Here is a 22006-nt window from a genome sequence, read left to right as displayed (position 1 = left end):
TATAGAACCCCCGTCTGCACTCTGCGCCCCTGTCCCAGTCACTGCTGAGCTTCAGGCAAGATACTGCTGGTCAACCGCCAGCCCTTGGTAGGGTTATCAGGCTTGGCAAGAACAACAGAAGCAACCAACCTCCCAGTTCTTCCACTTCCAGTCAAACTGGGCTCATCTGGAGCCTATGTGCCATTCTGGAGTCCAGGGCACCACTACATCAATGAAGTTGTAAAATGTCGTGGAACCGGAAGTCTTAAAGACACGTTTTTAAATATGATTCAGGTATTACAAGGAACATATTGGTTCTGAAAGTTTCCAACTGTTGTCTTTCTGAAATTCAAATCTACCTGAGCACCATGTATCTGCCAGCTAGTGAGCTCACATGAGAAGTCAGCAGAACTCCTTATGGAAATGAGGCAGGGAGGCAGAAAATAGAGCTGGGGAGCAGATTCCCCACCAAAGAAAGTTCTGGACTTGTAGAGGATGGGGATGGGGGAATGGAGGGGGTGAGGAAGTAGTTCTGGGACCACCAGACCATCTGTGCCCATCACCATAGCTTTCCAGCCCAGAAGCCTTAAAAAGCTAAGACTGAGATTTTTATAAGAAATGTATTCGAGCTGAAGTAAGAAAGTCAGATTACACTTGAAATGAGTGTTGCATGAAATTCCGCTCCTCATTTAAAAGCCTATCTTCCAGAAGTCCTCTGGCCCCTAGCCAAGCCTAGAGGGTGTTTCCTAGAGAAGTCTGTTTTGTGGCGCCCCCTACAGGGAGACCATTTTTCTGTTCCAGTTCACCTGGCAGAAATTCTTTCCCATACTGGGTCTCTAACTCCATCTTCCAAGGCCTCCAGAAATCCCCACCTGCACAGCTAAGGAGCCGTGTAAAATGCTGGTGCCCGAGGGAAGCCCCGGGAGCGGGACTGACCGGGCTGCCTCTTCAGAAATAACCCAGACCACACTCCTGTCATGATTTGTCTTTTCCCATTCCTTCCTACTGGCAGATCCTCAAGACCTCACTCCCCTGCCTTTCAGCTCTGCCCACATCTGCTCAGACCCTGGGGGATGCTGCAGAACACCGTTTCCTGAGTGAGCCCCCCTCCCACCTTTACCTCATCTTCTTGATGTGGTTAGCTCATCAACCCACTGTCTGATGCATGAGACAACCCCCATCTATGTGGTTAAAAGCAAATCACAAGCTCCAAAGCCCAGACTCCAGCCTGCCTCCCTCACGCAGGGGCATGCCTCCCTCACCTCTCCTGCCCCTCCCTTCTCTGCATTCACTGCTCTGTCCTTCCCAACATGCCCAAACCTTCCATTTTACACTAGCAGTGCCGAGGGAAACAAGAAACTGCAAGGGAGGAAATAAGAATGCACATGTTGATTGAGCTCTGGGGTGAGGAGAAGAATGAGGAGCCATATAAAACCGAGATGAAGTGGAAAATCCAGGCAGGTGCCCTGCCCACTCCCAGCTGTCCAGAACAGATCTTACTAGAGGTCCCTGTGAGAAGTGTCACCCCAGGTCAGAAGGATGGAAGACTGAGGTTTTCCTGCGGCGTGGCCTGAAGCTGTGCCCACCAGTGCAGCCCGAGGGCCAACGCTCCTAAAGGCTGGAGTGAAGGGACCTGGATACCTGGCAGCAGAGCCCAAGCTGGAAACCCATGGCAAGGCCTGCCCTGGCAGGCAGTGTGGAGGCCAGGCTGGCGGTGCAGTGTGGTGCAGTGGGGACAAGATGCCCCAGGGTGGCTGTGCACATATCAAGATGCAGCCTCCTGGGAAATCACTTTCTGGCTACCCAGTGTCAGCACCTGCTTCCAACCCTTTCTGCTCCCACCATCTTCTTGGCCTTTCTTCTACTGCATCCCTCTACCCCTATTGTCTTAAAGATGGACTGAAACCAGACCTAAAGGGGAGGTAGGTATGCAAGGGTGGGGAAGACACAGACAACTACAGATGCCAAAGGCCCAGCTGAATGAGGGTGGTTCATGCCAGCTTGCTCCATAAGCCCTATACACCTGCATGACTCACTCTTCTTGAAGCTTCAACACCTGGGAGTGAAAGGTGGCCCAAGAGGCTGGTAAGGATATCCAAACTCCTGAAGCAACTCCCAATTTTGCTCCCACTTCTGGGCAGTAGGAGGTGGTGGTGATAAGAGACCCCTCCCTCATTCCTTAGAGTATTTTCTAATTCTGATGCTCAGAGGTAGTCATTTTATCCCGTATCGGAAATCCATGCTTCCAGTTCTTTCTGTTACAGGAATTCCTGAGAGCACACCTTGCCCCTTCCACTTCCAGGACCTCTGACTCCTGCAGAGGAGCCACAAAGGGCACGCACAGCCACCACCCCACACTCACGCCTTGCTTCCACTCGTGACCTCCCACACATGCTCCAGCAAACAGCACGTGTGGTGGCCAGGGGTACATTTACAACATGAGTGTGGGGTGCTGGCCTGCATCCCTGGGCAGTCCTGCCCCTTGGTCCTGGGGTTCCAGGGCCCTCTGTAGTCACGCCATGTCTCAGTGTTTGATCTCCAGGATGGAGGGGTTGTGATCCAGGATGGCCAGGATAATCTTGTCCATGTACTGCCGCAGTCGGAAGTTGATCTCCTCCTGTTCCTTTAGGGCTTCCATTAGCTGCAGGAATAGGAGAGAGGATCAGATAACAGGAAGGGAGGTTCACATGGCAACCTGGCTGGGCTGCAATGAAGCCCGCATCCCTGGGCTTGCTATGAGCCTGGGAAATAGGCTGGAGACTAACCTCAGCACTTAAGGGGCTAAGAAGATGCACTTAATCTGAGGAGGCCAGGTGGGGGGAGTTTTCTTAAAGGCAGGGAACAGAGACATTTACAACTAGGGTCAGGATGATTTTAAGGCTGCCAGCTTTCCTTCTGACTAGAATGGCTCCAGCCACCCCAGCTCTGTCCTTCTCTGGACAAGTCCTGCTGTGTCCTATAAGTGCGAAGGACCTGCTGCTGCCTCTGTCTTGGGCCTGGGGTTGGCGCCAGCTCCCTGGAGCTCCTTGAGGCCAGATGTCAGTCAGCTTCAAGTCACAGAGGGAAGGATGAAAACCACATGAAGATGCAGCCAGGCTTTTCTGGCAAAGGCTAGGCTGTGGTGCTATAGAGCTGGCTGGGCCTCTGGTCCCCCACAGGCAGAGTGTATGATTGGAAGTGAGGCTAAGGGACTGTGTGCGAAGCGGCTGTTCCCCCACAGGTCCCCCTAGGGAGAGGCTGTGGCTACCTCATCTCTTGAGGCTGTGTCGATTTCTGCAGCCAGAGACTGGGCTTTGGTCTGGGTAGCAAAGAGGTTCTTCGCTTCGTAGAGGCTGAGGCTCAGGATCTGTCCATTCAAGTCATCGTTCTGATCCCGCAGCTTATGATTCTCCTGTAGAGACAGGATGCAGGAAACATGAACTTCCAGAAGTGTCAGAGCCTGTGGGAGCTACTTCTGCCCTCACCACCTCCAACAGCCCCCAGCCCCTTCCCAGGGAGTCATGGCAAGAGCAGGGGGCCTGTGGATGACATGGCCTTTGCCAGGCCTCGGGGTGGAAGGACTAGGCCTGGTCTAGGAACAGGGGCTTCCATGTGTTCAAAGCTGGAGCTCAGCTCAGCAGAGTCCTGTCAGCAGACAGGAGCTTGGCTGGCCCGGAGGGGACTGGCATCCTGTCTCTTCCCTCAGCCAGGCTCAGAAGCCCTGCTCAGTAGGATGTGTTTGGAAGCATCGCTATTGACTCTGGCTCCACAAGCCCCACTCTCCAGCTCTTGCCTACAGTCCTTGAAGGCTCCCACCTGGGACCCTGTTGCTCCTCATGGATGGGGGAAAGGTTGTTATAGAACCCCTGGCAGTAGTGTGGCTCCCAGCATCTCTGCCTCAGGGTGAACACACGCTGCACCCCTGGCTTGGTCAGTGCCCTTCCTCTCCCCATCCCTCCCTCCAGAATGTTCCTAGGAATGATACGAAGCGGGATCTCAGGCTTGGGGGCTAGTTCCAGGAGAAGCCAACCCAGCCAGCCATGAATCTGAAGCTGGCTGGGTCTCATCTTCACTCCTAGCACTAAGGACAGGACTGCCTTCATACAGACACAAAGGAGAGAGCTTGGGATCCACTGGACACAGCTAGAGTTAAGGGCTTGGCCTGGATGGTGAGCCCTGCAGTAGGCTGGGGAGAGGAGATGGGACAGAGGAAAGGGAACATGGAGGCAGCCGTTCCTGGCTTCCTCCCTGAGGTGGAAGGGGGGAGGGGTGCCTGTACAGCAAGACTCCCCATACAGCTAATTGGGCCCTTCATCCTAGCCTTCGGACAGTGAGTTTTGGGGGCCCACCTGCTTCAGCCGTTTGACCTCATGTTCAAGTTCCACCTCGCGGGCTCTGGCATTGAACTCGCCCAGGCCGGATGCACTTCGGCCCCTGCCTGGCCGCTCACAGTCCAGCTTGTACATCTGCAGGTGCTCCAGCTCCTTACGCAAGTCTTCAATGAGCTGCGAGGGAGACAGGCTGGTTGGCGGGAGCTGCGTTGATGAGGGGAGCCCTGGGGGCCTCAGGCCTGGGACCCACCTCCTGTGTGGCCTCCCGTTCCTTCTGGAACTCCAGGCGGTTCTGCCGTAGTTTGTCCATCATGCGCTTGTACAGATCCATCTCGTCCTTGAGCCGCAGGCTGGTGTCTTCCAGCCGGTCAGACATGCGCTGCCTCTCCTGGCACAGGGAGACACAGGGCGGGGGTGTGTATGGGGGGGAGAGGTAAGTTCCCAGGAGAGGTGTTACATCCTAGGGTGTGGGCATGGCGAGTGGAAAGCAGGCCAGCTCCCTTGGACAGAGCCTTCCAAGTCCTACCTGAAGAAACAGCTAGGTCCTCTATGATTCTAGAAACATCTCAGTCCTCAGCGATGTCACTGAGTAGAAGTTGGTAGTCCAAATAGAAACTAACCCATTTTGCCATGCAGGGTGGCTCACGTCTGTAAATCCTAGCTTCCTAGCTACTCAGGAGGCTGAGATGTGAGGATCATGGTTCAAAGCCAGCTGGGGCATGAAAGTCCATGAGACTCTTATCTCTAATTAATTGCTAGAAAATGGAAAGTGGGGCTGTGGCTCAAGGGGAAGGGTGGTAGCTTAAGCTGAAGAGCTCAGAGACAGTGCCCAGGACCAAATTTCAAGCCCCATGACCAATCAAAAAATAAAGAAACTCCCAAAGCTATGGACATGGTAATGGAAATATAAACATAACTATATAGACATAAAAACCTATGACTCTATAGACATAATATTTTATTTCATAAATTAATATGTTTCTATGACATACAAACCCTTAGCCTAATTGTGATTAAGTTCTAAATACTAAGCCCCAGTGATCATAAATAGAGATTCCCTCCTCGAACACTTGTATGTTAAACTTGTCATTTAAAATATGATGTAAAAATCAACATTAATAAATTCTTTAAAAAAACAACAAAGAAACTAAACCCTCTCACTCTCTCTTAAGAATGTTCCATTACAGTGGCCGGGAGTTTGGCCTAGTGGTTAAAGTGCTTGCCTAGCATGCACAAAGACCCGGGTTCGATTCCTCGGTACATACATACATAGCAAAAAGCCAGAAGTGGTGCTGAGGCTCCAGTGGTAGAGCTCTAGCCTTGAGAAAGTCCAAGGACAGTGCTCAGGCCCTGAGCCCAAGCCCAGGACTGACAAAAAAAAAAAATGTTCCATTACAAAGGAATATATATGTATTATAGATTCACCATAGAAAACTTGGGAAATCAGAATTTCGGAAAAGTAATGATTCACCCAATTCTGCTTTGGTTGATTGGGCATTTTTAGACTTTCAGAAATTATAAAGGAAAAGCCTCAATGACATAGCATCACGGGGACCCACTCTCACCTCATCCAGTTTCTCTGTCTGTGACTTGAGCCGAGACACTGTTGTTTTAAGCTCTGTATTTTCTTCTTCTAATTGCTGTACCCTGTGGGAAGGAGAACAGAAAGCTAGAATGGCTATGTCTTACAAGGGAACAAGGATCCATAGCTGTTCTCTGCTCCCTGGAGGAAACAAAATGTTTTTTTGTATGATGGTACTACGTCTTGATCTCAGGCCTTCTCCCTCTCATTTCCCTTTTCTCTCAAGGCTGGTGCTCTATCCCTTGAGCCACACTTCCATGTCCACAGGCTATGATTTTCTAATCTTCAAATGCAAAATGCTGCAAAATTAGTAACTTTTTGAGTACTGACATGATCTTTCAAGCTAAAAGTTCAATACCCAGAAACTTTATGTCCTGTACAAATTTTCAACATTGTGTAAAATTACCTAAAGGCTATGTGCATCAGCTGTGTAGGAAACAAAAATAAATTTCCTTTTAGAGTTGGGCCTACTCCCTATCTCAGCATTGGTGTAGAGGCAGTGTTCACGAAGGGCTGCTCTGAAGTGACAGAGGAGATGATACTCAGTACTCAGTACTCAGCACTCCATTGATTTCATGGTGCACATGTGAGTGGAGCTGTTGGAAATGGGGCAAGGTCATTTCTGGAACTCAGTCTTGCAGTGTTACCCCCCTATACGCCCCCCACCCCCCATGCAGTATGGTTACTTCTCCTATCCTGGAGAGGGGTTTCCTATCCTAGGGCAGGTTCCCAAGCAAGGGCCAGAGATGAAATCAAACCCCTCATGGAAGGTGGCCAGAGCTACTGAAGGAAGTGAGGAAGGATGCATGCCATATGGAAGCATTTTATCTAGAAATACCATCCACAAATTCTATGTGAACAGCGCCCCCTGGAGTTACGCAAAGGGCAGCAGCTTCCAGGGCGGCTTTCAGAGCTTCCTCTGGCGCATGCTCACACTCTCCTCCTACCACCTCCCTGGGGCCAGCAGCCCACCTAGCAGGCTGAATGGACACAATTACCTTTCAGGAGACACAAGCCTTAGAGATGGGCAAACAGGGGCTTCTAGAGTCCAAGTCCAAATTCAGCACACACACACACACACACACACACACACACACACACACACACACACACACACACACACCTGGTGACAAAGTGGTGACAGAATAGGTCTCAGCCCCATGGACGATGGAAGTCTCCTTGCCAAACTTTAGGGGTTGATACCCCTGTTTCCTTGGGCTTGTCTGCCTCAAAAGGCAGGGGAGAGCCCGCCCAGGTACCTCTAGCTATCTCACATGGCCCCAGCTACTGCTCTGCTCCCTTCCCTGCCCAGCCTGGGCTCAGATGAGAAGCCTGTGTACCAGGACAGCATCTTCTCTGGTGGGGGCTGGGCACGGTGAAGGTGGCACTGGGCCTCACACTACCTCACTGTGTGCATGGCGTGTGTGGCCTCTGTGGGGCAGACAAGGAAGGGATGGTAGAGGGGAGATGACAGCAGGTCCAAAGCTTGTGAGCTAATGAGTAACCAGCCAAGATATCTAAGCCAAGGAGAGCTCTAGCCCAGCCTGACTCAAATTCCAGCAATGAGGTCACATGTACACATAAGGCATTGGAGCCCATGGAAAACCCAGGTAGGCCCTGTTTTTTCTATTTCTCTTGGGCTTGGGTCTCTGGCTCAGTCTACCAATGTTCAGGGTTGAGAGAGCATCTGACAGCAGGGGGTGCTCTAAGCCTGGATATCAGACTGAGCCTCAGCCTGAGGGGAGGACCAGCTTTACCTCTCTCTCTCTTTCTCTCCCTCTCTCTCTTTCTCATCCTAGGGCTTGAGCTCAGGGCCTGGGTGCTGTCCCTGAGCTCTTTTGCTTAAAGCTAGGGCTCTACTACTTTGAGCTTCAGCTCCACCTCTGGTTTTTGAGTGGTTAACTGCAAGTAAAGAATCTCATGGGGACTTTTGAACCACGACCCTCAGATCTCAGCCTCTTGAGTAGCTAGGATTATAGATGTGAGCCACTGGTACCCAGCCTGGGTTTCCTTTTTAAAACGTACTCTCTTTCTGATAAATCTTTGCGTTGTTTCCTTTTCCTAACACGGGGGGAGCTACTATGACCATTTTTGTGCCTCCTGAGGAAGGTGCCACGTGTTGTTAAAGTATCAGCAGTATAGCAGTTAGCAGAAGAGGCTGAGCGAGCTTCTGGGGGCAGGGGGGTGTTCTGGGGTACAAGGTTCTGGCGCATACCTGGTGTTGAGCAGCTCTAGCTCAGTGCTCTTCTCCCGCTCCAGCTTGCTGTAGGCCTCGCGGTGTCGACGGGCCTCCTCCTCCAATGTCTGCTCAGCTATGGTCTCCTGATCCTTCACCATCTCTTCCAGCTCATGCACCCTGGGGGGTGGCAGGGGAGAAGGGGGAAAGGAGATCTCATGGTCTGTGTGGTCTTACCCTGACTCCGATGCCCTGGGCTCCTCAGAGTCCCTACCACTCTACTGAAGGAGGTTCTGGCATGTTCACTAGACCTGCAGGCCTACCAGCTTTGCTAACCAGTGAATTAGGGACACCACAACATCTCAAGAGAGGATGTTAGTCACACATAGCTGTGAGAGGCAGGCCTGGAGAAGTCCAGAAAGAGCGAAGTTTCACAGAGAGGGAGGGACATGACAGGTGGTACAGGGGAGGAACAGAGGGCCTGGCCACAGCTTTTGAACAGTCTCAGATCTCACCTCCTCTTTCTGCTCTGCCTCTCTGGCCAGCCATCCCTCCAATAGTAATTCATCAATTCAGCCTGTTGAGCATCAGGATGACAAGTGCACACATTTTGGCTCGTGGCCCCAAGCGTGGCAGACCTGGGAAGGTCCAGGCCCCTTCATGGGCATCATAACTAACTAGCGTTCTACTTACTATATCAATCTGGATATGGCTCACTCACTAGTCCCTCGTGCGCACTGACCTTCTGAGCTATATAAATGGGCCCATGCTTGGGTCCTATGAGGTAGAGAACCAGACTTAGGTGATGGTTGGGGCCCTCCCATTGGTCCACTGACACCAGCCTCCCTTCTGCAAAGCTTGACCCAGGAAAGGACCAAGCAGGGGGCGGGGGTAGAAAGAGAGGGAGAGAGGGAGGAAGGGAGGGAGGGAGGGAGGGAGGGAGGGAGGGAGAGGGAGAGAGAGAGAGAGAGAGAGAGAGAGAGAGAGAGAGAGAGAGAGAGAGAGAGAGAGAGAGAGAGGGAGAGAGAGAGGGAAGAGAGAGATCCCTTCTTCTGTCTTATGTCCAACCTGGAGCTGCTGACCTGGTGGGAAATCTGGAGTGGAGGTCACACAGCTTGGAAGGACTGTGGGCCTCTCCTCAGGCTTCTTAGCAATGGGCCCCACCCCTCTTCCCCTCTCCAGAGCCAGTCCCACTGACCTGTGCACCAGCTGTGTGTTCTCCTGCTTCAGCTTGCTCTTTAGGTCCCCACTGGTCAGACTGTCATTCTCCAGCTCTGTCACTTTCTTCTCCAGGAAGCTCACCTGCAGCAGAGGCAGGAGAGAAGCCACACTTAAGGGCAGAGGTCTAAGAACCTGTGACAAACTCCTCCACTCATGAAGAGAGGTTCTCTTCAGTGTGCGCGGGGTCCATGACCTGTGCCCCCTCCTACTCCTACCTCCTAAGAAGGGGCTAAGGTCTTCTAAGTCCCCAGAAAGCGGCCTGGAACACCCCCCTAGAAGAAGCATGTACACATGGAGTCCCTTCTTTTGCCACACCAGGCCTACCTTCTCAGTGATGTCATTGTCACAGGAGTCAATGCTGTCCCGGAACAGGTCCTCCGTGCTGCCGTTACTGCTGCTGAAGTTACTGTGGTGCATGAGCTGCCTGCGGGAGGGAGGGCGCTAGCTGTGGGGATGGATAGCTGGATGTGGACAGCCTAGGGTCTCAACTCAGGGCTATGGGTGCGTATCACATACACACTATGGGGGCTGCCCTCCCTCAGCCATGGGAGAGCTTCCCCTGACATCCACACCCAATAGGAGGTGACAGTGAGGCTGCAGGGCCCCTCCCTGAGCACCTGGCAGCCCTGGCTAATTGGTCACCAATCTTTCCCGCTGCCTCCATACAAGTGTCTAACCAGCAGGTATTAGAGCATAGCTGGCCTGTGAGGCCCTCCTCTCCCAGATGGATGCCTCCATGAAGTAACCCGGCTCCTGCTCTGTCTCCAGGCACTCAGCAAAGGGTAGAGAGGGACAGACTCATCCATGCTTTGCAGGGGACCAGAAACAGGATACTTGTAGCAGTAGTGTAGCAAGCTCTAGCTGCTCTTATGGAATGACACCCCTTTCCCTGCTTTCTGGCAGGCAGCAGCTGCAGTCTCTGCCCTAAGATTGCACCATCAGCGCTGGGCCAAGTTGCAGGAGAAGCATCACCCAGGATCCTGGTGAGCTGGAGAGTCAGCTCCATAGAACAGGGCAACCTGCTCTGATGGGCACATGCATGCTGGACCTCTGTCAGCAGGAACTCCAGGGTCTCTGCTGTCAGCTTCAGTGAAGGGGAGGGCACTGGCAGCGAGGGACCGGGCCTTGGCACTAGGGGCACCTCAGAGGCAGGCCTGAGATTGATTGGACAAGAGGGGACGCAGGGCAGAAGCAGACCTCTGGCCACTCTGCCATGCCTCATTTATGACCCTCTACTCATTCAGCCTCACAAAACACTATGTGGGTCTGGGTTTATGACATGGGATAAGCTTTTGAGGACAACACCCAACTTGCCATCTCCCAGGGGAACCTTACCTTCCAAAGGCCGTGCTTGAGATCTTCCGGTTGGGGCTGGAGAAAAAGAGAGGGGAGTCACTGAGCAGAGTGAGTGGCTCTGGGTAGACCCTTCCTCTGCCTCTGCCTAGACACAAGGGTGCAGGACAGGTGTCCCTCCGCAGAAGGGTTGCCTGGCTTCAGTGCGGGCCTTGCAAGGAATGTTTTGATTTCCCCTTGTAGGGTCAGTGGACTGTCCTGCTCCCTGGGGTCTCACCTGTTGGCCTTTAAGTTTTTCAGCCGGGCTTCCAGGTCGTTCAGCAGGTTGATCTTCTTGCAGCACTGAGAGCAGTAGACGTCCAGCAGCTCACTGTTATATGTGTGTCGCATCTTTCTTGGGGTCTGTCCCGCGCTGGTCCGCAGTGGGGAGAGGAGGAAGTCACCTTCTCAGCTGCAGACCAGCTGTTCTGCCTGCCCCACCCCACTGAGTTTACTTTATCTTGTTTCCTAAGACGACACTGTCTAGAGTCCTCCCAGCTCATTTAAATGCTTCTTTCCCAACATGAGAAAATAGGGTGCAAAGGTCGCATCCCAGAAGCAGAGCTATGAAGCCCAACACCTAGGGAAGGACAGTCAGCTCAGGATCTGGCCTGCCTGACCTCCAGGAAGAGGCTGGAAAAGTCAGTCATTTTTCCTGAACCCCAAATGTCATCCCAGATCACAGGGCTACCTGGAAGACACTGAAGACCCCAGATCGGAGTAGACATTGGTTCTGGTCTCGTCGTCGGGACAGGGGCTGCTGGGGGCACAGTCCACATCATCACCCTCCCCGTAGTCTTCAAACTGTTCCTCGTTGCTTATGAGGGAGGCGGAGGAGTGCGTGGAGAGGTCTGACGTTGTCATGGACGGAGTGTGGACCAGGGACCTTCACGCCAAGGCATCCAGTTAGTAACACTGTGGTAAGGAGCCAGCCAGGAGGCCTGGGGACCCCACCCTAAAAAGAGCATCTCACCACAGAAACTTCCCACATGAGAGATAGGCAAACCCATTCCACCCCCAACATTGGTTATGATTTCACAAACCAGCTACTCTAAATTATAATATAATTATAGCCAGTCAATTGGAACATGTATTAGTGAACCTAATGATTATAGACTATCAAATAGTTGTTGAAAAGCTTGGGAAAATATTGGCAAGCAAGCTGAGAAAATGAATATCAATAAAAAGTTAGGGCCAGTGTGGTAGTATATACCTGCAATCTCAGATACTTGGGAGGTAGAAGCAAGAGGATCTCAAATTCAAGGCCAGCTCATAAGAAGAAAGAACAACTGTCTCAAAAAAGAAAAATCCAAAATACAGACAAAAGGGCTGGATTGTGGGGGAAGGGGAGATGGCTAAAGTAGTAGAATGCTTACCTAGAATGTGCACGGTCCGGGATTTAGAACTTGCTACCACAGTAAACAATATATTCCCATCCATCTATCCATTCATCTACAAATGAGTATGTAAGAGGTCTATACAGAAAGAAATATTGGAAGTACTTTTCTTTTTGGTGGTACTGGGGTTTGAACTCAGGGCCTTAGGGCACTGTGCTTGTTAGGCAGACACTCTACCTCTTGAGCGCCAGCTCTAGCCTATGAAATACAAATATTAAAAATCATAACTTGGACTTGGATTCTCACTTTTCTTACCTGTTTTATAATTTTCTCTTTATTTTCAGTACTGGGGTTTGAACTCAGGGCCTTGAGCCAGCTCTTTTTTATTTTTGAGCTATTTATGCCTTGAATTTAAGCCTGGGCTGGCTGGGATGATAAGTGAGTACCACCACACCCAACTGTTGGTTGAGATGGAATCTCATAAACTTTTGTCCAAGCTAGTCTCAGACAGAGATCCTCCTTATCACCATCTCCTGAGAAACTAGGATTACAGGTATGAGGCACCACAGCGGGCCTTTTGCAACACTGGCTTAATTAACATGTACATCTCTGAAAGGATACATAACAATGAGCTACTAGGTGAAAAGATGCCTCCTCCCAAAGAACATGAATCAGAGATACCAGGCTCTCATGGGGGGACCCATGATGTGATGATGTGGTCTGTGATATTTTGGAGATTAGCTGAGCCTAAGAACAAACAAAGACCATACATCCCCTGTCGAATATACTAGCCTTTAGCCTCCATGTAACCATTCCTCCATCGTCTCGCCCATAGGTCTTACTTTCCCAAATTCACTGAGTCTCCACTTTTTAAATGAGAAAGCTGAACAGTGAAAGAAGCCTGCAGTGGGTGAAGGTGGCAGTTCTCAATCCATGCCCCCAGGGGAATCTCCATTTCTACTTAAGGATCACAGTTTAATGATAGGTTGCTTAAGATCAAGTCTCCTGGCACCTCTTCCCTATTTATTTAGTTAGTTGTGTGTCCTAGGGTTCTTTTACACTTCAGCAGAGCTGATCAAACCTCTCAGTTCTTCCTTTGATGTGGTTTACCAAAGCTCTCAGTAACTACTGCTGTATCATCTCCTGGTGTTGAGGTCCAGAAAATCATAGGACCACCAAATGGTCGAGAACAGCAGCTCTGCTGTCCGTGACCTGCATACTGGGGCATAGCTGATGAGCTGCCCCCAGGGAGCAACAGGGCCCTTCCCAATAATCTCTCTCAAGGGTGATGTCAAAAGCATCCTGCCTCAAGAGCACTGAGCAAACCTTAGGTTCAATCACATGAAATTTCCTTTTGTTCTTTTTTGAGGGGCAAGGTTGAAAATGGATTAAAAGTTTGCCCTCTCAGGGCTGGGAGTTTGGCCTAGTGGTGGAGTGCTTGCCTCGAATGCATGAAGACCCAGGTTCACTTCCTCGCTACCACATACGTAGGAAAAAAAAGCCAGAAGTGGTGCAGTGACTCCAATGGTAGACCTCTAGTCTTGAGAAAGCCCAAGGACAGTGCTCAGGTACTGAGTTCAAACCCCAGGACTGGCAAAAAAAAAAAAAAAAAGTTTGCTATCTTATGGTTTGACCAATACTGGAAGCCCCTCTTCTTTTTTCAACATCTGAATCAATACCCTGTCCCCTTCCTTGCCTATTTAGGGCATCACTCCCAACTTCCCAGCTTCCTAGATGCAGTGGTGGTGAGCCTATATACTTGCAGAGACTATGCAGGCTAAAATGGGAGAGACTCCCCTCTGCTGCTGCCAGAAGTCACTTAGGTCACAGGGTCTTATTTAGGATTTTGCCTTCTTTTCTCCTCTTGTTGTTTTTTGTTTTTGTGGTGCCAGAACTCAAACCTCTGGCCTCAACCATGGTATGCAAGTGCTCTGCCTCTGTACTATACACCCAGCCCTCCTGGGCAGAAGATGTAGCTCAGGGCACAGTGCTTGGCTAGCATGCACAAGGACCTGGGTTTGATCTCCGGTACTCTAAGGACACAGAAACAAAAACATTTATGGTGTGTGCATGATCAATACAAAAAATATAGGTTATATAGTATAGATACAATTAAAATGACTACCTCCAGAAATTTTAAGAGTAATTTTTCTAGGCATTTCCTAATAATACAGGTAGTATGTTTTCTTCTTTTAATAAAGATCATATTTCACTGACATCTTTATAACTTCCCGTTGTGCTGGTCCTAGGGCTAGAATTCAGCACCTAGGTACTATCCCCAAGCTTTTTTATTCAAGGCTAGCCTAGCATCCTATCACTTGAGCCACAGCTCTACTTTGCGGTAGTTTATTAGAGATAAAAAGTTTCACAGGCTTTCCTGCCCAGGCTAGCTTCAATCCTCAGATGTCAGCCTCCTGAATAGCTAGGATTATAGGTGTAAGCCACTGGTACCTGGCTGGAACTTGTGCTTCCTAAGTAATTGATATCATGAATCCCAGATCATTAGTCATTCAAACTTGACTTTGTACAGCTGTCTGGAATTTCCAGAACTTTCTACCATGAAGAATATCCATGGAAGTAACGTGAGCACATGTACTTTTGGAAGATACATTTCAGGGAGAAGCAGGTTTCTGGCCCAGAGGCCACACAGCAACAGTTTCACTCACTTGTCCTCTGGCAGAAACAGGCCCCCAAGGCCAGGCTCCTTCCCAGGACCCCGGACAGAGCCCTCCAAGCCCTGGGTGCTCTCCATGGGGCTGTCCATGTCTGTCTCCTGGGGGTCCTCTGGGGAGGCCAGTGTCATGGCCTCCTCCTCATCCTCAGGAAAGAAGCCAGGCTCCCTGGGGATGAGCTCGCCATCAGCAAAGGTGGGGCCAGAGACGTCGCTACCCTGGAAAAGACAAGGAGGATGGAATGAGCAGAGTCAGCTCCCTGAAGCTCCAGGCTTCCTGTCGGGCATCATGGTACCAGCAGGATCAGGGATGGTGAGGATGTCATTGATCTGACCCCACATGGATCCAGACCCATCAGGTCTTAATGCCCAAAGTATGTTCTTCATCAGCAAGCAGAAAGCTGTTATCCAATGCAAACCAAAGGAAACCAGCAGTGGTGGGCAACTGCCTAGTTCTGCAGAGCATGCCAAGAGTGTATGCATTATCCCATTTGTGTTTCACAACAATTCTTTGGGACAAGCATTACTTTTCCCATTTTCCTGACAGAAACAGAGGCTCTGAGAGCAGTGTGCCAGCATCTTCTGACCACTGTCTGTGGTCCATTCTAACTCCCTAGGGCTCTGTCATTAGGGATCAGAGGTGGCTATGAGCACTGAGCTCCCACTCTCTGAGGGCCCAGGGCTGCCCTCCATGGGCCACACAGCCTTGCCTGGACTCAAACCGTCTCAGGCTCACCTCCTCTTCACACAGGGTCCCACAGTAAAGACAGTGGATGAGCCTGCCCTTCTGCCAGCCCTGGGGGAGGACACACCTTTGGGATCTGGCCGACTGGCTCTCAGTCCTGGTGGACCCAGCCATTCACAGGTTGTATACCCTGGGGCAAGTGACTATCTCTCTGAGTGAGACCTCTGAGTTTTCCCCTATAAAATCTCAGAGGCTGCGTCCAAGAACATGTGACAATTTACACTCCCACTGGAGTCACAAGTTACAGTAGCCTGGCCTCGCTGGTCAACCAGAAGGTCTTGACAGCCAGGCAGCCAGGGAGTTATTAGACAGAAGTCCGAGGCCCAGGGCTGGGGAAACAGGGCTCAGCCACCCAGGCAAGGGCTGGTTAATGGCACCCGTCAGTAGTCCCCTTGGTCCCCTCCACTTTTCCACCCTGTCTCCAGTTGGGCCTGGACAGCGCTGGCCCCAGTTGGACACAGGAGCCTGGAGTCACACAGCTTGTCCATGGGGCCTCTTCAGTTCTGAGAGCTGTGCTCACCTGCCCCTTCTTCTGCAGGATGCTGACAGGGGCTGAATTCAATGGAGGCTGAAAAGGCCATGTATTGATACACGTGGGGTACCATCCAAGCTTAGGGATGGTTCACAATGGCCCACTGTCCCTGCCGTCAGAGGAGGGAGCTGCAGGGGCCACATTAAACAACTTCATTTGGTCTGGGCCTTACTCATCCTAGTGAGAACTGCTGCCAAGTCACACCCGGCAAGTCGAAGCACTTTCTGGTAGCCAGTATTCAGAGAACAGGGGCTCTGGGGACCATGCTGGGAATGGGGATGTCACACATGAACCCTAGGGGAGGGCACCACAGGAAACCTGTGGGAACTGCTTCCTAGCACTGGTAAACAAGCTGCATCTTGGTGTGGGGAGCTGGGGAGGTGGAACCAGAGGACGGGAGGCCATGAGCCAGTGTGCCTGGCTGTTTCTGAGCCCCAGGTGAAAGTGATAAGAGGACCTGTGTGACAGGATGCCTCAGAAGGACCACACCTCACATCAGGGGACTTGGAAACATGGCACAGGAGAGAGGGGTGGATGTGCTCTGAGTGCTTCGGTTTCTCCATCCACACAGACAGGATTCGAATTAAGTAAGTACTCGCAGTCTTAGTACAAATGAAAAGTCTACAAAATGGCCATTATTATTGTCATCACTGAAGACTCCCAAGGGTCTGCCCAGTGCCTCCGACATGGGTCTGCCTTTGTTTTGGGGCAGGGACAGGGAACCAAGCTTTTGCAAGTGGCAGAACCTGGCCTCTCATGATCAGGTGCCTCTTCTTCCCATAGCGAGGTCCTCTGCTGCACACTGCCCCTGGATGGGAGCTAAGCTGAAACTCTGTCTGGGGAAGGCAGTCCAGAAGGCTCTGAGGCTTGGGCTCATCCACCCCCAGCCCTGGCAACAGCTCTGCTCTGCAGGCAGTAACTGAGCCAAGCACAGCTCTGTGGGGACAAGCCTGGGTAAAAATAGCCAGGGCGGGCACATCCTCGCTTCCCTGGAAGCCAAGCACCCACAGAACACGTGGACCCACCACAGGGAAGGTGTGAATAGTGGACAGAAACCAAGCTAACGTTGGAGGGGGAGAGCTGCAGTCTGCTAGGCCAGGCCAGTGAGGGAATCTCGAGCATTTTTAGCTAGCTGACAGCTCAGAAGACAAGGGCCGGGGCAGAAGTTTCAGTTCCTGGTGCAAGGTTCGAAGAAGGATGAGCCTGGGTACCTGGGCTGGGCTCCCCTATTGTCCACAGTGGCTCAGTGGCTCTTACCAGGCAAAGATGATGGCAGAGACTGCATCTGACCTGTGCTGTGGCTGCTAATGGCTGTGCTCAGCCGGGTTGCCAGGTGCTAGGAAAGGGTGGGAATCAAGGTAAGGTGAAGCACTCACAGGGAAACCAGCCTATAACAAGGTCAAGGGCGAGTACAGGCGAGCTGGTCACTAAGCCAAGCCACAAGGGCTTGTCCCACATCTCAGCGGCTGTGGTGGGAAAGGCCTAGGTCAGAAGGTAGGACAGATGCTATGTTCTCACCTCGGGGCCAAGCTCCCCACCCTAAGGCTAGCCTCCCTCCCAGGACAGCTTCCAGGCTCTTTCCTCCTACCAGCCAGTGGCTCCCGGTGCATTGCAGATACAAGGTCTCATATCCAAGGACAGAGCTCAGAGAAACTCCTGAACACTGCTGACAGCGCCCCCAGGGGACCCGCGGGTCCCAGGAGGGGAACAGCAGTAACAACCAGTATTCATCCTTAGTCTCAGGTATGAGGCCTTGCCCCCAGAGGGAGGTGTCCAATCACCCCATTTCAGATGGGGACATGGCAGTGCTTGGCAGACCTGCTTCAATGTGACCAGACATAGCACCAACCCAGGAACTTCAGGCTGGTGTTAACTGGAAGAGAAAGCCAGGCTGGGACTCCTAAGCCTCCTGTGCCACTTATGCAAGGCAAAGGAGGTCCCCTGTTAACTCTCTTTCCCCCCAACTCCCACTAAGAACAGCAGAGAAAGTCAGAAAGAAGAAATGTCAAGCAGACCCAAACCAGAACCAGAGATGAGCAAATTCCTCAGGGGTGGCAGAGCAGAGGGACCAGTGGATCTGAAGGGATCTGAAGACAGAGCACCTCTCTCTGGGAGGCACTAGGAGGAGTATCTGGGGCAGTCTCTGGTCACAGCCACTTGGACTGAGTGGAGGTCTCCAAGGCTGTGGGTCCTGCCTCAATAGAGGCACTGAGACTGCAGAACACTTTGTGTCTATCCAAATCCTCCCCTGGGTCAAAGTCCTCCATCTCTCTCCAGGACCCAGCTGAGCAGAGAGCAAAGAGCAGCCCGCACTTGGTCAGGACGCTGCGGATGAACCAGCTGGCATTTTGCCTGTGCTTTCTCTTTCTCCTCTGCTGCTACTGGAACCCAGGGTCTGTGCATGGTAAGCAGGAGCTGCAGCAGATCTGAACCTGAGACTTGAAGGGTGCGGGGAAGCTGAGAGGATCTGGTTTAGGCTTTAAGCTGGACCCTGGACATTGTCTTGCCCATTTCCTCAACCCCTGGGGAGACACTCTGACCCTCACCGATACTGCACCACTTTCGCTCCAATAACATGTAAGCATGTAAAAATATGGCAACTAATAAAATAAAAATGATTAAAACTGGGGCTAGGAACATGGCCTAGTGCTGGAGTGCTCACTTAGAATGCACAAAGCCCTGGGTTTGATTCCTTGGGTACCACATACACAGAAAAAGCCAGAAGTGGTGATGTGGTTCAAGGGGTGGAGTGCTAGCCTTGAGAAAGTTCAAGGACAGTGCTCTGGCCCTGAGTTCAGGCCCCAGGACTGGCAAAACAAACAAACAAAACCTAAAACTCTGAGGAAGAAAAGGAATCAAAAGCACAAATCATCCAAAAAGAATCAGGAAGAAGGAAAAAGATCAGATGGGAAAAATAGAAAAGAAATAAATATCAGTAACAGGCTACAAGCAAAAAGAAGGAATAAGTCTATGAAAAGGCTAACAGTAAGAGACTAGATAAATAACTACATGCCCTTTGCATGCGCTTTTTAAAAAAATACACAAACACGAACCAAAAGAAAAGCAGGGAGTGGGGTACCTTAATCAGGCAAAGTATTTGAAAATTAGAGGGATGGGCACTTAAAAATGATCAAGGATTTCACAAGATATAACACTACCTATTTTATGCATGTAATAGCAGTTTCAAAATACACAGAACTAACCTAATCAGAGCTAAAAGCTAGAAATTTGATTTGCCTCCCTCAGTGAAGGCCAAGCAGGGAAGAGGATGACAAGAAGAGAGGACCCCACAGTCTGACCTGAGTACACAGAATACAACCAGATCAAAAGCTGGGTGTGGTATCTCATGCTGGTAATTCTAGCTACTCAGGAGGCTGAGATCTGAGGATTGAGATTCAAAGATAACCTGGACAGAAAACGTCTGTAGAAGTCTTATCTCCAATTAACCACCAGAAACTAGGAAATGGAGATGTGGCTCAAAGTGGCAGTGTGCCAGCTTTGAATGAAAAAAGCTAGATAGTGCCCAGACCAAGACCACACTCTGAGAACCATGGCTCTTGATCAAGGGACAGAAAAGCTGATTCCATCCCAGATCATACAAACATACAAAAATTAAAATCATAAGCGATCTATTTAGCACTTTAATGCACTGATGAACAGTTTCAAAATACAGAAAGTACAACTCTGATGAACAGTAAAACTGAAACTGGGTGTAGCTATTAAGTGGTGCTAGGGGATAATGCTTAATACTGGAGGGTGTCTTAATGGTATATTAGTTATGAAGAGAAATGTCTTTAGTTTTGTCTAAATTCCTTTCAAAGGGTTAGGGAGTAATAAGTTATAAATGCAGACCAAGCAAGTTTGGACACAGCCCTGGAGAGCAACTCTGGATTGTGTTGCCAGCCTGAGAATTTAGCCCCCAGGACTACGAGAAAACCCATTTAAGTTGTTCAGCTTCCCATCTTCAGTACTTTGGTAAGGCGGGCCCAACAACTAACATTCCTCCTCTCTCTCTGGGGGGAACCTGAAGCCCCACCCATCTCCCCACCCTGAATAGAAGGGAATTCCTTCAAAGTCAATTCAATTGCAAGTCCAAGAGAAATTCTGGCTCTCTGGACCAGAAGGTCGCTCATCAAGACACTCCAGGGTGAGGGGTATCATATGAATACCTGTCTTGCAAGTGCCAGGCCCGGAGGTCAAGCCTAAGTACTGAAAAAAGAAAAGACTCAAGATTCATTTGTTTATTTACCTCTGGTCTCTACTCTCTGAGATCAGTTTGAGATACCTCAGGAGCTTGGTGGAACTATGTGGATCAGGGTGATGTTTTGGAAACACTACTTACATAAGAATCAAATTATTATTTCCATTGTCTGTGTTCTCTCAAATGCACATTATGTTTTAATTTTAAAGAAGTATATGCACAATTCAGATATTGGAATTGCAAAGGCAATTTTTCTTGGTCTAGATCTGTATTTAGTATAGTTTAAGACAGATGTAGGAGGTTGGAGGCATGGATCAGTTTGTAGAGTGCCAGCCAATGAGCAGAAGTGTCAGATACTAAGTTTGAGTCCTGGCCTGTACAAAACAAAACAAAACAAAAAAAGACAAATGTAAAAGCTATTTTACCTAAATAGCAACTTGTTTACAAAAGAAGAGGCCAACAGGCAGTCTTGGAAACACAAGCCCTGTACCCATAGCCTCTAATCCTGGAGTGGCCGCCTTTGTGGCCCAGTAATTGAGCAAGATGGTCCCAGTAATTGAGCAAGATGGTCCCAGTTTTACTATGTCTGGCTACTTGAGATCTCTCTGTGGTCAGAGTTAGAAGGTAAGTTGCAAGCGCTCATGGGACACGTGGGCACCCTGCTCAGTTGTGAAGCCAATTACTTACTCTAAGTTGTGTTGTAGAACCTGAGTGTCCTTCCCCCACTGTCCAGGGCAGTCATAGTGACTAAAGACCAGCTAATCTAGCAAATCATCTCCAAGGAAAATCACAGGGGAAGAGGAAAGGCCTTGCTAAACCATGTTCTGACCAAGTCCTGGATGGGGTGTAGCATCCCCAAAAGCTTTGGGGCTTAAGTTCAAGTACCCCATAAACCCATTTTCTTGAAAAGAGGGGGGGTAAGGATTCAAAGAATCCATCTGGTCTACCCCTTCCCAGCCTGCCAGTACTAATAGCCTTGATTTTCAAATGAAAATGTGGACTCCTGAGGCAAACTCTCAGGGATTATGAAAACAGAACTTAAATTACTTCCACATCTGGAAACCAAACCCGGCAAGCCAGTCCCAAGAATTCCAGGCATGCCAGCCATGAGAAGCCGCAGGTCCAGGAAGGGCTTCCTGTAAGCCCACAGTCCCCTCTCCCATCCACCTGAACCTACACAGGAGAACTCCTTGCTGCAGGGGGTGCAGTCAAGCACACAGGGGCAAGGAGGGGGTATGGATATATGTGAGTCTGGCCACAGCTGGCCTGCTCTGTGTGACTCAAAGGACCCCCATTTTCTTCCTAAGTCCCCAAAAGAAAACAGTCTCAGACCCAAGTCTAACACACTCTTTTCCAAATATGCTGACATTTTCCCTCTTTATTCCTCCTTGTAATTATCTACAAAGTTGGGGCCCCCTAGCTTCAAAGATTCCATCTAAATGCTCAAGGAAGATTTCCTGAAGCACACTGGAGCTCCTGTTCTCAGCCACTGTGCCTGGAGCTCTCCTGAGAAGGCGTGGACCAGGCACTGGGGAAACTCACATGTTAAAAGCAGAGTCACGGGCTGCCCGCCCAATGGGCGCACATCAAGGGCTCTCCAGGCTCCTGGAGCAGGCAGCTATTTTGGGCTGCAAATTACAGCTTTTGAAGATGTGGCTGTTTGAAGTGAGGGCTTAATTGTTCACACAGACTCAAGCTTGTGGGGCTTGCTTTGGGGGCTCCATGTTTCATTATCATGACAGGGGGAGCTCAGATTCAAGATGAAGGCCTAGATGGAATGCTGGGAGGGTAGGGGGTTGGGGGGGAAGCTCATTCTACTGGAGTCTTCTGGTGGGCACCCTCAAAAGAGGTGACAGGGAACTTCCCATAGACAAACCACTGCCTGCTTGTAGGCGACTATGTGTCGCCAGGGTGGGTGCC

The 22006-nt window shown here is 50.5% G+C and overlaps 1 protein-coding gene across 1 annotated transcript in view; it reads right to left on the bottom strand.

Moving 5' to 3' along the window:
- Positions 1-1350: 1350 nt before the first annotated feature.
- Rab11fip4 (RAB11 family interacting protein 4) overlaps positions 1351-22006 on the bottom strand; it is a 30474-nt gene continuing 9818 nt past the window's right edge. Inside the window, exons 2-13 of the mRNA XM_090350641.1 lie at positions 14604-14827; positions 11292-11486; positions 10839-10973; positions 10604-10639; positions 9593-9692; positions 9246-9349; positions 8087-8227; positions 5855-5936; positions 4540-4677; positions 4308-4463; positions 3227-3370; positions 1351-2620 (exon numbers count right to left, since the gene is read on the bottom strand). Coding sequence (XP_090206767.1) covers positions 2504-2620; positions 3227-3370; positions 4308-4463; positions 4540-4677; positions 5855-5936; positions 8087-8227; positions 9246-9349; positions 9593-9692; positions 10604-10639; positions 10839-10973; positions 11292-11486; positions 14604-14827 — 1572 coding nt within the window. The 3' untranslated portion in view covers positions 1351-2503. The remainder of the gene's footprint in view (positions 2621-3226; positions 3371-4307; positions 4464-4539; positions 4678-5854; positions 5937-8086; positions 8228-9245; positions 9350-9592; positions 9693-10603; positions 10640-10838; positions 10974-11291; positions 11487-14603; positions 14828-22006) is intronic.

This window comes from Megascapheus bottae, chromosome 17 (genome assembly GCF_031878675.1).
Source record: "Megascapheus bottae isolate mThoBot1 chromosome 17, mThoBot2.hap1, whole genome shotgun sequence".
Lineage (NCBI taxonomy): Eukaryota > Metazoa > Chordata > Mammalia > Rodentia > Geomyidae > Megascapheus > Megascapheus bottae.
The sequence above is the reverse complement of the archived record's forward strand: the minus strand, read 5'-3'. Positions and strand labels throughout refer to the sequence as shown.